Raw genomic sequence first — 15,363 nt, forward strand, 5'->3', positions numbered from 1 at the left:
CTGCATGGTTAGCTTCAGAGCCAAAAAGTACTTTTATTCTTTGATCATGCAAAAGGTAATTTTGATAAAAGAAATAAAATTAAGAACTGTTTTCACAGAACAGACAATATATAACAATAACTTACAAGCTGTTTACAAGAAAGTAGGGTAATTAAGAGGATATACTCCTGTGCTATAGGATGCTATAATGTGTATCTTCTAAGAGTTCATTAGCCTAAGCAAAGAAAAAAAATCATCCTTGTAATCTAACCTTCCAATGCCCTTAATATTAATTTGCTGAAGACGGTGTTGGGTTTTGTGTTTCCATCAAAAGTCTCCTTTCTTATAAAGAAATAGTAAGTAAAAAGCGAACCACACCTAACAATTCTCAAGGTACACACTGCTGAAATAAGCACACCGTACCATCTCAGGAATTTTAGATTTATCAAACCTGTGCAATACAGATTATGAAGCAAAGGATGTAGCACCTTCTGAATTACCTGACCTCTATGTACTTCATCCGGGTTTGCCAACAGAATTGCATTTTTAATTTTTGCAATTTTAACCGTTCACAGATGGTATTTCTAAGTATTTCTGTGTCCTAACAAAAAAGGGTTGATGATTCAGGTGGCAAAAGCAACTGCATCATTATTTGAATTAAAGGGGAAAAAAAAAGAAAAAAAGAGAGGCAAAATGCCAAGAGCTAATTTAGAATATACTGTTCTGTAAAATAAGATGTGTTTTAGTGTTATTTACAGTGTTATTTAACTAGGATGAAATTAACAACAGCAATAGATTTTTTTTAAAAAAATCTACAAAATATCTGAACTATATATTTTGTAACATTATAAATTGAAAAGGTAAAGCTCTGCTTTAGTCTCTCTAGATGCAAATCAAGCAGATTTGCAACGTTTTCAATAATTCATTCTCTATACTACAAGAAAGAGAATGCTTAGTTTTTCTAAGCTTTAGAAAGATGAAATGCTGGAAGAGGAGATCCAGTAGTCATTCATACTCCTAAATTAGAAGAGGTTCATTATTTTAATTATTAGGTTGCCCGATTTAGGAGAGATAAAAGAATAAGCAATATTCACTGGAGAAAAGTGAAAATGGAGGTATTAAAACAGAGAAAAGGAAGCAAAGATAGTGATTGTGGAAAACAATTATAACTTCTATTAGGTGCTGAATAATTTAAACTCTAAAATATTCATGAATTTAGACTGGAAGAGTGTCCCATAATTGCAGGGGTTTTGCTGCTCTGACAGACCATCATTATTGTAAAGTACATTCTTTCATCTACTTTCTACATAACTGACACATTCAAAGAAGACTGAAGATAATGAGAACCATGGTTACTTATTAGCCCACCTACACTACCCACCTCTCTCTCCCCTTTATTTCTTGGTAGCTTAGATTAGTTATGGGTTTTTTCCCTACAGTATTTCCCACAACAGTATGCTTACTCCTCTGTCCCTCTCAACTTCCTTGCCTTCTTTCTTTGTTCCTGTGGCCCCACAGAGCTTCAGAGGTAGCGGCTGCAGGTTTAACTGAGCCTGTTTGGAGTTGCAAGGTAAACACCATGAAAAAGGAGCCACTGTTGGCCATTTCTCTTCAATCACTGTCTTTCAATCAGTATTTTCCTGCTGTAAAGGAAGCAGAACTGTTACTCTCTCCACCACAGCCACATACATCAACCCTCAACTTCTTATTGTCTGTCTTTGGAATCAATCAGAAACCTTTGGTATCACTACATTATATAAAAGCCAGTGTTTTCTCTAGCTCTAACTTAGAGGGGGTTCTACTGAATTCAGTTACTGAATTCAATACTGAATATGGGCTATCTTTTTGCTATTTTAAACATTTAATAACATTTAAAAACAAACAATACCCCAAACCAAACATTTAAATTCTGAGAAAGGCATGATCTCATGTAGAAAGGGGAAAACCGTCAGTCTTGCCACACCACCAAGGAAGAAGTTTCTGAATTACCGGACAATGCAAAGATATCTGAAGTAAAAGCCAATGCAGAGTGCTGCAAAAGGAAAGAAGGAATTTTGTCTACTACAAATACAGTTTGTTTCTCAATGATTAAGAAGTTGGAGTTTGAGTCCTGAACTGTAAAGAGACTGGTATGTTAACACACACCAGTCAATAAACTGTTCTGTGCAGGGCTGGCTGCTGACCTCAAGAGGTCTCTTCCTTCTCCTCCTTAACACAGGCCAGCTAGAAAAATACCTCCAGCTACAAGGAGTAAGGCAACTTCCGCGTCTCACAAGTGTTACTGCCACAGCCTAACAAATACTACTGTAAATGAACCTGGTATAGTACCATTTGTCAGCTTTAAATAACACTCCAAATATCCTCAGACTATTGCTGTTTTACAAACTAGTGCTTGTGCATTGTATCAATTTAATGCAGTCTAAACCCAGTAATTTAAGGAGACGTAATTTGAAAAGCATACATACATCTGGAAAGCAGAGTCAACTCTAATCTTAAGTATGAAGGGAGAAGGGAATTCTAGAGAAAGACAGCTGAGAAAAGCACTGCTGAAAATGAGGTAGTAATACATGTGTAAAACTAAAGGTTTGCGGGAGTTTATTTTTAATAGTCATATTTAATGGCATTTGTTTAATCATTTTTATTTCAACAGTGACATTCTGAAGCATGTTGTGCAAAATTTACAGGACAATTTCAGAGTACTCATAAATTCAGCACTAAATGCTACTCTGAAAAGGGTACTTAATCACTCATTTTTCTTCATACTACAATTTCTATCAAGCTATTATCAATATTTTGATAGTCTCAAGCGAATTCTAAATTTAGCTATTAGATTTATTTTTTGTAAGAGGGAAAACAACACGTCATTTCATGTACAGAAATTCTTCCTGACATACAACGTTACATCACAAATTCTGGTGAACTGAGATCTGCCCAGTACTTCTGCATTTTCTGTCCCCCAACCAGCCAGTGACTGACCTTCCTTGAGACTTTTCTGGCTGTTCACCTCAAGGCATTCCTTCTCCTTCAGTGGCTTAACATCTCCTGCAGGTAAAATCTCGGAAAAGCCCTGCTGCTGCTTCTTGGAGCTATCGATCATGATGAGAATCCTTTAGATTGGCAACATCCAGCATAGGAAAAAAAAATATTAATTTGTCACCAAGCAGTACACTGCTGTCCCGAACGCTGCTTCCAGGTCCTTTCTCCTAACAAACGAGCAATTGCGCCTCTGTGCAGCGGAAAGCAGCCATCATCCTTCACTCTCCAGGTTGACCCGCAGCACGCTCAGCCTGCTCCGGAGCCTGTAACTCACTCCGACAGCAGGCACAGAGCATGTGAAGCACAACTCCCAAATCCCACCTCTTTCCCCAGACAACCACTCCCCCTTTTCCTTTCGTTACGCTTGCTTCCTCTGCACATTCGTTTTCCAGTATGCAGCTTGATGGTCAATCATCTGACAAAGAATGAGTCAGGCAGTTAAAAATAAATCCAGCAGTTGCTGAAGGAGCAGCATTCGCTGATAGCTAAGACAAACTACTGCCGAGGACTCCCTCCCTCCCTTTTCCCCCTTCCTTCTCCCTTCCCCCACTACTCTGAGCACTGCCGCAGGCGGCAGAAGTACTTTATCTTTGCCCGACGGGCACATTCATTACTCATTAAGTCTCATCAATAAACAAAGCTGCACACTGGCATTTGAAGAAGTTATGTTGAGGAACCTTCCCAACCACCCTGGCCCCAGGTCTTGTTTTAGAGACACTCATCTAGCAGAAGTAAGCAGGAAAACCAGTGATTTTTTTACACATCTTTTCCTCGCTCCTTGTTTTAAATATCTAAACCCCAAGTATTTTGATACGGTCCTTTCTGCATTACAGTTACACATCTCATTACTCCCAGCAGCTTTAGGGGTATTTTCTCCCACAGCTTCTGATTTGCCATTCTCTCCAGCATATCCCATTTATTTTACGTGAGTCACCAACTTCAGTGTCAACCTGGAAGATTCTGGGGAAATGGATCCCCTCTAATTATGTGGCATTGGCCACGAGGGAACAGCAGGCTAGTCTGCATTTCATGTACTTAAACAAACTATACATAAATTTAAGTAGTTACTACATGTCAACAAGTAACTCTAGCAGGTGCATTTTTCCTTCCCTCTGGCCTAGAAATGCTATCATTATACATATTTTCCACACCCCTACTACTTATTTTAAATCCTTCAGCCTGAATTTATAAAGAACATCTACTCGTAAAAACTGTTTTACGTTTATGGCATCAGATTTGAAAAGATATCTGTGCAATAACAAACACCTGATGCAGAATTTTTAAAAGCAGAAACTAGCAAAAAATCATCTTGGCTCTTCAGATCTTTCTACAAGACAATCATTCAACACTGACTTTTCACCTTAACGGTGCACTCCCAGGGCAAGCAACTGATACCATGGGGTGTGGGGCTGCCTGACACAGCCAGAAGGATTTGAAAACTTCGCCCTGTGTTCCTACTGCTGGGAGAGGGGAGACCCGGATCAACACAGCGCTGCAGATTCAAAGGAGGCGTGAGCTTACTAGGCCATATCAACTTCTTGTCATCCGAGGAGCTGAAAATACGGGCAAAAAAACCCCTCTTGCAGCATAAATGATTTGAGGCAGCTCTCACAAACTAGAGATTTGTTGTTTGCACATCATTTGTGTAAAAATTATCAACTTAAATTAGATTTTGCTTAAATACAAATTACAGATGATTCCAATACACCTGCTTTTGCAGCGATTTTTACCAAACACACACACACACAGAATTACTGTGGAAGAACTCCTTCATAAATCGAATTAACTTCCTCACTGCCTGCACCTGAACACTTACTTTGCATAAGAAACAAAATCGCTGTTGAGAAACTCCACACATTCAGGGGGAAAGAAAAAAATATCCAGATAAACAGAACACAAAACACATAATGCTTAAAAAAACCTGTATGAAAATCTGACACAGTCAATAAATAGAATCTTACACAGTTATGAATATACCAGATTGTAACTCCTCATTTTTCTTGTACCAGCAGAGAAGTTAATAGTTTGGATTGATTTAATTATATTCTAACAGTATAACAATATGTAACAGCAGAAATTGTTTTATGGGAATGGTACAGTGCACTTCACACATTTCCTGAAAAATCAGTGCTTTGGTCTGTAGCAATTTCAAAATGATTCAGAGAACAGAGTATTCTGAAATTTTAAAAAATCAACATACTAATAAGGAAGTGTGTAATTAAATAACCCAAGGAGTAATGCATTTTCCTTCAAATGTCCTAGTTCTGTAGGTAGTTCCATCCATTCCTATCTGTTTATAGTGCTTTATATAAATTAAGCGTGTCCAGTGCTCAAGTGAATGCTGGATCACAGTAATATTGTAGTAATTGGGGAACAGCAGTTCAAGCCTTCTTGAACATTCCTCACCTGTTCAGAAAGATCAGCTTTAGTAGCATGGAGTTCCTGCTATCCATTTCTCCCCTTTGTCATGGGTACCCACTCCAGAGCAGAATTTACAGAAATAAATATGCTTATGCTTCAGCTACTTGGAGTTAAGCCTGATATTTTGCTTCAAATTCACCTCCCAGCTCAATACAAGCTAACATACAGATTAATATTTCAGAACAGAAGTCTGATCAAAATCTCTACAGTAATTTCATGCGGAAAAGCAAGATTCACCAAATTTATGGAAAATAAGAATGATTAAATTCGTGTGCAGACTAGGGGATATGAATGATCAAAAAGATAGTGCATATTTTCCATGTAACCAAATATTGTAGTTGCCAATAAATGCTATACCATATTGAATAGTTGGGGCAGAGACAGACATAATGACTGCAGAGAAAGAAAAGATACCCTGGAAGAAGAAAATGGTTTTTGTTCAGATTCAGTTATATCATGACTATTAAGAATGCCTGAACATTCTGCCCAGGGAACAGTTTCCCTTAAATCCCTGCACGAAGAATGACATTCATCCCTCATGTCGTGAAAAAAAGACTCATACTCCAACAACATCTTGTTTTTCCAGCAGTCCTGAATATACATTAACCCAAGCTCAACTGATAATTTAAATATACTGGTTACTTGAGTGATCAACAATATAGTTCTATTTTTAGTGATAAGTCTTCAAAGAATAAATAATCAGCATGTCTCAACTTGTCTATTAGAAAAGTCTAAAATTCTGAGACAGTTTTACAGGCACCTGGGGGTATCTCACAACTGCGAGCTCAATATCTGTAGTTGCAGCACTGTAGGATAAGAAAACCACATGTTTACATGTTTTAAGAAGTGACTCTCACATTCCTAAGAATTGTACTAGAGGGAAGAGGCACTGTTAGCTGGTTAGAACATTCAATTAATAAATTCACCTGCCAACAAACAATACTCAGTTGCTCAGTGGTGTTTTCCAGTCACAAGCAGGTCCCACATGAATCAAGGCAGAGTGCCTCCTCATGATCCCTAGACAGCCAATCCACCTGCCATTTAAGAGCTGCCTTTTCCCTAGTAAATGAAATAATTTTGTAATTCTCCTAGAACAGTTCACATATGCTCTTACCTTTGACTGCTAAAGCACCATACCTACTTCTCAGATTTATTTACGCACTTTCAAATCCAAAAGTAATTTTTTAAGCTCTTGCAAAATAGCAGAAGCCCCATCATCAGCCATCAACACCATCTTAATACTTCAAACATACTTCCTATGTTTGGACAGTATTTGTCTGGGAGGTCATTGTTCTGACAGATAAAAACTGCTTTGTACAGCAGTTACTGTTGTTGGTTTTAAAGGATGCTAATTCCATATTTATCTTTAAAGAACTGGTGAAAGACTTCAAGGGTGGGAACTTAACACTTTCCCATTCAAATTATCCATCTTGTCCTGTAACAAAAACACCTCTGTAATAAGTATTAGTGAAACAATAGCGACTGGTTTGTTCTTTGACTACTATTTAAAGCCTTCTCTTTACTTTAGCAGTTATACAGTAAATAGAATAAAACCCACGAACTATAAAATATAAACAAAGCGAGCTTGGGGTCTTTCAGCTCCACTCACAGTTCATGATCCCCAGACAGCCAATCCACCTGCCATTTAAGAGCTCCCTTTTCCTTAGTAAATGAAATAATTTTGTAATTCTCCTCGAACAGTTCACACATGCTTTTCTGTTCAGTTTCTAAAAGGGAGTTGGAATTTGGATTGTCATTTGAAATTGATGGCATTATTAAAAAACAGGTCAAACCCCTTTTTCAAAGTGTTAAAATTTTTTGTCTTTCTGCTGCTGAGTGTGTACTTAAAGAAGGTTTTGTAATGAAGGAAAGAGAACTATTCATTTCCAAAGTAAGCACTGGATGTAGAACCTCTCCGATTTGATCATGTACCTGTTTCCAAAGAGCTATTTTTAACAGTACAAATAGCTACATGACACTGAAGATCATACAGAAGCCTATAATGAGCTAGAAACGAAGTCTGAAACACTAGTTTCTATGGAACAACAAAACGTAAGTATCTCAGCTAAAAGAAAATCTTCAGTGGTGCATGCTGTATCTTTCAATTACAGGTTTAAAGCCAACTACAAACAGCATCAGTGTATCAAAACCAGAAGTTACACAAGCAGCTTTTTGTTTCAATAAAAATTAAAACTGTTGAAATTCACATCATCTTCAGAGAGGGTAGAAGTACCACTCATCTGAATTTTAATTTACGTTGCATATATTGTATACAAGTGGATGAAATGAAGAAAAAAGTCTTCAGAATGGAACATCCCTGTCAGATCCATAAACCAGAATCCAGTAACATCTCACGTAACAGAAATGTATTGCACAAGTTTCAAGTTTCTCATAAATCAGTGTTTTTTCTTTCCATCCTCCTGCAACATGTAGACTCAAAAGTGTTCTGCCAACCTTCAGACTACAGAAAAAGCATTATTTAAAAAGAGAAAGTGCCTAATAGATATTCACCAAAATCACAATGTACAGGAGGAAAAAATGCACCAACATTGTACCCTCCACAGGGCAAGGCCTGCTTGTCAGCCACTCAGAATAGAGCCATTATCTGCTGAGTGAGATCAACTTCACAACCTCATTAAACGTGAAGTAACTAAGCAACAATTGCTTTAACAGTACATTCTAACTCATCACATCATATGGAGCTCATTCCTCTGCAATCCCATAAAAAACCGCCAAAGCCTACAGATGAACCCCAAACCCTACAGCCTTAGGTATTTAACTTAAGGTATTTCACTACCACAAGATTTTGAATTGGGGGAATAAAAGCTTATTTACTCAAACATGTATTTAATCTTGGCTTTATACACATCTTGATGAATTTCTTAGTCCTTTATATTGTGTTAGGATAATCCAGTTCTTCATCATGATGTAATAATTTCTTCACATAGGAAAACAGTGCTCTGACTACACAAACTAAATCATTCATTGAAATAATCCCTATTATAATTTATTCTATTACTTCTTTAAAGAGTAAGAATGTTACCTCAAACTGTTAATTTAAGGTTTTTTTGTTTCAGGACTTTTTGTTTGTCCCCCCTCTCCCCTCCACTCCCAATTGCCATTTACAATAGATTTCTATTCTGTCTTCTTGTTTTGTTTAAAAAAAACAATTAAATTTCTATACCAGTATGCAAGTTCTCTGCTTTGAACACTTAAGACATTTTTCAAACAACTCAGCAGTAAAACTCATATAAAGAGTCTTATGCTTGTATTTAAGATAAATATACAAACCCCCAAACATTCAAGTCTCTCATCTTCATATTCTTTTGGTAGTAAAATATCAAGTATATCTTTCTATTTGTTTTTTCAAAAAATCAAATGAAAAATTTGAGTCATTTTTGAAATACCATTGTGTACTATGCTGTAACTAAGGCATTACCTCAAGACTGGAGACTTCTGCCTATATTTCCATCATTGTGGTCACAAAGACCCAAACAACCCAAATTACGGTCACCATCTACCTCAGTTACTCTTCCCAGAAAAATCCCAAACATTTACAGCGATACCAAATGTATAAGTCTGTATGTTCTACTTCTCTTCTTCCATAAAACCCGCACAAATTCTTTTTTAAAGGGAGGACACCCATTGGCAGTGTTGACTGATTAAACGAAAATTTCCTACCATTCAGCCTTGCCCATATATAGATCTAAATAAGTAAATATTTGAAGTGTATATAAAAAATTACATTAAAAATTGTTATATATATACACATACAATTTTTTAGATGACAATACTGGTCGTTCACCACGCTATCTATGATTTGCAAAAGGCACATATGATAAGTACTGTGCATAATTACCATTCTGTTTGCACTACATTACCTTCTTGTAGTGGCCGTATCACAAGCTAACATTTCAACCATAACATATGCAGCTAGGATTTAGTGCTAACAATTTAAAACAATTATACATTGGAATATAAAATTAACTCAACATTCTTTTTTAGCTATGCATTTAGTTATCCACAAGGAATTTCAGGGAAAAAAAAGTCAGAATAAAACAGTTTGATCAAGAGATTTCTTTAAAGGAAAACATACTTTCCGTATCTCCTGTAATCACTCAAATGCTAAGCCCTCTAACAGGATCTTTTCATATATACCAGATGCCTTAAATTGAGTCAGTCACAGGTCATGTCTCCTATGTTAATCTCTTCACAATAAGCAGATAATTTAAAAAAAAATATTTAAAAAAATTCTATAAATCAAACTAAAATGATGGAATGTTTGTTTAGAAGTTTACCAAATGGAATGACCCTGCTGGAATTCTTTCATGTAGCCTGTGAAAATGTCAGAATATATTGCATTTAAGAGGTCACAGTCCCTAGAGAGTTCTGAGTTTTGGCCTGTATGTCTTTTCACATGCTTTAATATTTGAAAATTGTTCCTTGTAGACACTGACTGATGCCCTGGGAATGCTAGGATTGTGGGAACTGGCAGTACCAATGACAAAGACAGACGTACTGGGAAATCAGTACCTACTCAGTGTGCTCTCTCATCTCATAACAGATAAAACAAAATAGAAATATTTACAGGGAGACCAAAATAATCCACACATTAAGAGACATTTGTTTTTTCTACTGACACTGTTTGTTAAAAAACAACAACAAACACACACACACACACACAACTCCTCAAAAAACCTCAGCCCCACAGAAAACAAACACAGAGACAAAGATATAATAATTACAATATACTGAGTGTTCTTACAAAGGATTATTTAGTAGATTATTTGTACTGGATGTTCCATGGACTATTAAAACCTTAAAGGAAAGACGAATCACAGAATCACTGAGGTTGGCAGTAACCTCTTGAGGTCACCTAGCCCAAGCCCCTGCTCAAGCAGGGTCAGCTGGAACAGGCTGCCCAGGACTGTGCCTAGTCAGATTTTTAATATCTCCATGAAAGGAGATTCCACAAACTCTCTGGGCAACCATTCTTCTACACACACACACACACACACACATATTTTATATACACTATACTACATATATACACACATTTGTTTTGTAAACTTAAATAAATTGTATACTTCTATCTCTAGACAGGTCTTTTTAGAATATGCTTCCTTTCAGGTTTTGGGGTTTTTTGGGGGGGTTTTTTGTTGTTGTTGTTGTTGTTGTTGTTGTTGTTGTGGGGGGTGTTGTTGTTAATCAGAATCTCTGTATGCTGTTTTCCTGATCTTGTTGCTTTCAGCTTACTGACTGAAACTATGAAATTTAAGTTGACATTTCCAATTATTTTCTGTGTCAATCTATTACTTTAATTAGAACTAAGTTTTCCATTTCTTGTTCTCTAGTCCTCCCACTATCCATCTATTCTTCACTTTACCTCTCCCAACTCTCTCAAGAAAATAACTTCTAAGCACAGTAACCTACCTGTGTATCATTAAGAGAGAAAAAATATGCCTAATTGCATTATCTTAAGAGTGGAAAAAACCTGTTGTTCACAGATACGAGGAGAATATCCCAAATTTCACCTGATTCCCTAGTATCAAATTTGCAGCTTTAAATCTATTAACTGCACAGAGGATTAAGAATTTGTTCAGAAGCCATAAAGCTATGCCAAGAATGCATGTTACCAGTGCTACATAATGAGGGAGTGGAAGATAAGAGATAACAGGCAAACTAATATACCCACAAGTCTTTTCGATGCCAGAAAAATTCCCTTGGTTCATCAAATTTATTTAAGTAATATCATTAGGTTAAGTGTGATGTAGATTTCATTCAGTTATTTTGAGAACTGTCTCCCAGCTGGCCCGACTGGTCCCTTAGGAGGACTCAACACACACCATTTAGAGTACTTGGTTTTGTTTTGTTTTGGTTTTCTGGGTTTTGGTTGGGAGGGGAGGGAGAGGGTGTTGTATCTTCACCTTAATTCACTACAGTTGCTCACAAGCTCTGGTGGCCCACAGAAAGCTGTCATTCTCATCTGACCTTCAGCAACTCAAGGTCTTTGCTCCTGAGCATCATTGTTCTTCTATAATCAGATGCACTAATTTCTTTGGGCTAATTTCTTCTAATAGAGATTTTACCAGTCATGCTTTTACTTTAAGGTGTTCACTGTCCCAAGGCTTTTTTCCTGACAAAACATCAAATACTTTTAGCTCAATTAGCTCAATTCTGCTGTAGAATACTAGCTGCTAGCCATCAAAGAGTGAGATCTAGCTGACAGCCATAGCGGGCACACCACAACCTTCTCTACCCTCCTCCAGTACAAGATACACAACCCCAAACAGAACCAGAAGGCAATCCTTTATCTATTCTGGTTCTGAGCTTGGAGAAGCAGACACCCATTGGCTTCCATTAGCTGGAACAAAACTGTTTCTCCACACAATGCAGAGGATAGGGAAGGGGATTATTATCGCCAAGAAATTATTTATAGCCAAGACAAAGAGCTGAAGCAGGCCTACACAGTGCTAGAGGACAGTCAACAGGCCATATAAGAGCCAACCAGTTATCTTCCCATTTTACAAGAATATAACCAGGCTCTCATCTGTGGATGACAGCTGCACAAAAATAACTTACATGCCTCTTTTTCAGAAACTAGTAGCCACTGTCACAAGGAGATTCTGGCAGTGGGATAGTCAAGGAAGCCACTGCAAAGCCAAGAGAGATTGCTGTAAAACATAGAAACTAGAACCTTTTCATTTTACACATACCTTAAAGCAACTATGATTGCACGGTTCCTGACACCCAGACCTCCAGACCTCTCTCTACCAGCCAAAGTGGCACACTCACCAATTCTGGGAAAGCACTAATTCAGCACGCAAAAAGCTTTGTTCATGCAGTGCTTCCTTTTGTTGATGGTATCTGCATGTGCAATCCCTTCCCACCCTTTGGCTTTCCAACAGCAGGTTGGAAGACTGCAAGCAGCATCATTCTCATCCACCCTCCTGCTGTCAGCAGCAGGCAGCCTATCCTTCCCTCCCTTGCCACCTCCTGGCTCTCAGACAGAAGCTTGTGAAACTGTGGTACAGTGTGTGGGTAGCATATTGTTCTGACTAGTACTTCAGCTGTGCCATGCTGCCAGCTACTCAGTCGTTCTTCCTCCACTGCAGTCCAACTAAACAACACCTAGTCATCAATCTTCTCCCTCCTGCTCATCAAGAGCCTCATCTGCGTCACTCTTCTCCTTCCCCACTGTCCTCCCTAAGGACGCAGCATCTTGACTAAGAAAGCAAATACAGGGTACACAACGTAGCATCCTGCAGGTAGGGACACAAACCAAGAGCCTCTTCAGGCCACAGCATTCTGTTTCCAAACACCCATTTAGATTACCTTAGAGCAACCTTCCAGGAGGGATTCCTGATCAGGGAGTGTAGGGATAGGACATGGGGTAATGGGTTTAAATGGAAAGAGGGTGAATTTAGATTAGATATAAGAAATTCTTCCCTGTGAGAGTAATGAGGCCCTGGCACAGGTTGCCCAGAGAAGCTGTGGCTGCCCCCTCCCTGGAAGGGTTCCAGGCCAGGTTGGACGGGGCTTTGGGCAGCCTGGGCTAGTGGAAGGTGTCCCTGCCCATGGCAGGGGGGTGGAACCGGATGGTCTTTAAGGTCCCTTCCAACCCAAACCAGTCTATGATGAAGAGGCAGACAAAATATTCCATAAGCAGCTGTGAGGTCTCACTACTGCTAGCCCTTATTTTCATGGGGGACTTGTCTGCTAGAAATACAATACAGCAGAGAGGAAACAGTCCAGGATGTTCCTGGAAGGTAACTTCCTGACACAGCCAGGGAGTGAGCCAACTAAGGAAGGCACCCCACTGGAGCTGTTGTTCATGAACAGAGAAGGACTTGTGGGTGATGTGATGGCTGGAGGCCATCTTGGGCATAGCGATCACAAAATGAGAGTTTTTGACTTTCAGAGAATTAAGGAGCTGGTGTTAGCAGAACTTCTACCTTGGGCTTCCAGGAGGAAGACTTTGGCCTGTTTAGGAAACTGGTTGTTAAGAGTCCCTTGAGAGGCAATCCAGAAAGGCAAAGGAGTCCAGGAAGGCTGGACATTCTTCAAGAAGGAAATCTTAAAGGCACAGGAGGAGGCCATCCCCATGTGCCAAAAGACAAGCCAGTTGAGAAGCCCACCAGCCTGGCTGAACAGCAGCTTTGGCTGGAACTCAGGAAAAAAAAAAAGGAGAATTTATGACCTTTGGAAGAAGGGCCAGGCAACTCAGGAGGACTACAAGGATGTTGTGAGGTTATGTGGGGAAGAAATTAGAAGGGCCAAAGCCCAGCCAGAACTTAATCTGGCTACTGCTGTAAAAGACAATAAAAAATGTTTCTATAAATACATTAGCAACAAAAGGAGGGCTAAAGACAATCTCCATCCTTTACTGGATGCCAGGGGAAACACAGTGACAAAGGATGAGGAAAAAGCTGAGATACTTAATGCCTTCTTTGCCTCAGTCTTTAATAGTAAGACCAGTTGTTCTCCAGGTACCCAGCCCCCTGAGCTGGAAGACAAGGGACAGGGAGCAGAACGAAGCCCCCATAATACAAGTGGAAATGGTTAGCAACCTGCTACACCACTTAGACACACAAAGTCTATAGGGCTGGATGGGGCCTACCCAAGGGTCCCGAGGGAGCTGGTGGAAGTGCTCATCAAGCTACTTGCAATCATTTATCAGCAGTCCTGACTCACAGGGGAGGTCCCAGTTGACTGGAAGTTAGCAAAAATGTGACACCCATTTACAAGAAGGGCTGGAAGGAGGATCCAGGGAACTGCAGGCCTGTCAATCTGACCTCAGTGCCGGGGAAGGTTATGGAGCAGACTGTCTTTGAGTATCATCATGCAGCACGTACAGGCCAGCCAGGTGATCAGGCCCATTCAGCATGGGTTTATGAATGGCAGGTCCTGCTCAACTAACCTCATCTCTTTCTATGACAAGGGACCCGGTTCTTGGGTGAGGGAAAAGGCTGTGGATGTTGTCTACCTAGACTTCAGTGAAGCCTTTGACCCCATTTCCCACAGCATTCTCCTGGAGAAACTGGCTGCTTATGGCTTAGATGAGCACATGCTTCACTGGGCAGAAATCTGGATGGCTGACTGGGCCCAAAGAGTTGTGGTGAATGGAGTTAAATCCAGTTGGTGGCTGGTCACAAGTGATGTTCCCCAGGGATCAGTATCTTTAGTTTAATATTTTTATCAACGATCTGGACAAGGGCATCGAGAGCACCCTCAGTAAGTTTGCAGATGACACCAAGTTGGGCAGGAGTGTTGATCTGCTTGCAGGTAGGCAGGCTCTACAGAGGGATCTGGACATGATGGATTGATAGGCTGAGGCCAATTGTATGAGGTTCAACAAGGCTCAGTGCCAGGTCCTGCACCTGGGTCACAACAACCCCATGCACGGCTACAGGCTTGGCAAGGAGAGGCTGGAAAACTACCTGGTGGAAAAGGACCTGGGAATATATTGGTCAACAGTCAGCTGAACACGAGCCAGCAGTGGGCCCAGGTTGCCAGGAATAGCCAACAGCATCCTGGCTTGTATGAGAAATAGTGTGGCCGGCAGGACTAGGGAAGTGACAGTCCCCCTGTACTGGTGAGGCCACACCTCGATTACTGTGTTGAGTTTTGGGCCCCTCTCTACAAGGAAGACATTGAGGTGCCACAGTGTCTCCAAAGAAAGACAATGAAGCTGGTGAAGTGTCTGGAGCACAAATCTTCTGAGGAACAGCTGAGGGACCTGGGATTGTTTAGTCTGGAGAAAAAGAGATTCAGGAGAGACCTTATTGCTCTGTACAACTGCTTGTAAGGAGGTTGTAGCAAGGTGGGAGTCGATCTCTTCTAACAAGTGACAGAACAAGAGGAAATGGCCTCAAGTTGTGCCAGGGGAGGTTTAGATTGTATATTAGGAAAAATTTCTTCTCCAAA

The 15,363-nt window shown here is 39.7% G+C and overlaps 1 protein-coding gene across 4 annotated transcripts in view; it reads right to left on the reverse strand.

Annotated features, from left to right (window-relative positions):
• MRTFB (myocardin related transcription factor B) overlaps positions 1-15,363 on the reverse strand; it is an 86,915-nt gene that overhangs the window by 46,521 nt on the left and 25,031 nt on the right. The window contains exon 2 of one of the 4 annotated variants that reach the window (XM_026858662.1): positions 2,956-3,086. The exons of the other annotated variants lie outside the window; for them this stretch is intronic. Within the exon in view, the coding sequence (XP_026714463.1) occupies positions 2,956-3,076 (121 nt within the window). The 5' untranslated portion in view covers positions 3,077-3,086. The remainder of the gene's footprint in view (positions 1-2,955; positions 3,087-15,363) is intronic. 4 annotated transcript variants of the gene reach the window in all.

Source organism: Athene cunicularia (genome assembly GCF_003259725.1).
Source record: "Athene cunicularia isolate RWA chromosome 14 unlocalized genomic scaffold, athCun1 chr14_part1, whole genome shotgun sequence".
NCBI classification, from domain to species: domain Eukaryota; kingdom Metazoa; phylum Chordata; class Aves; order Strigiformes; family Strigidae; genus Athene; species Athene cunicularia.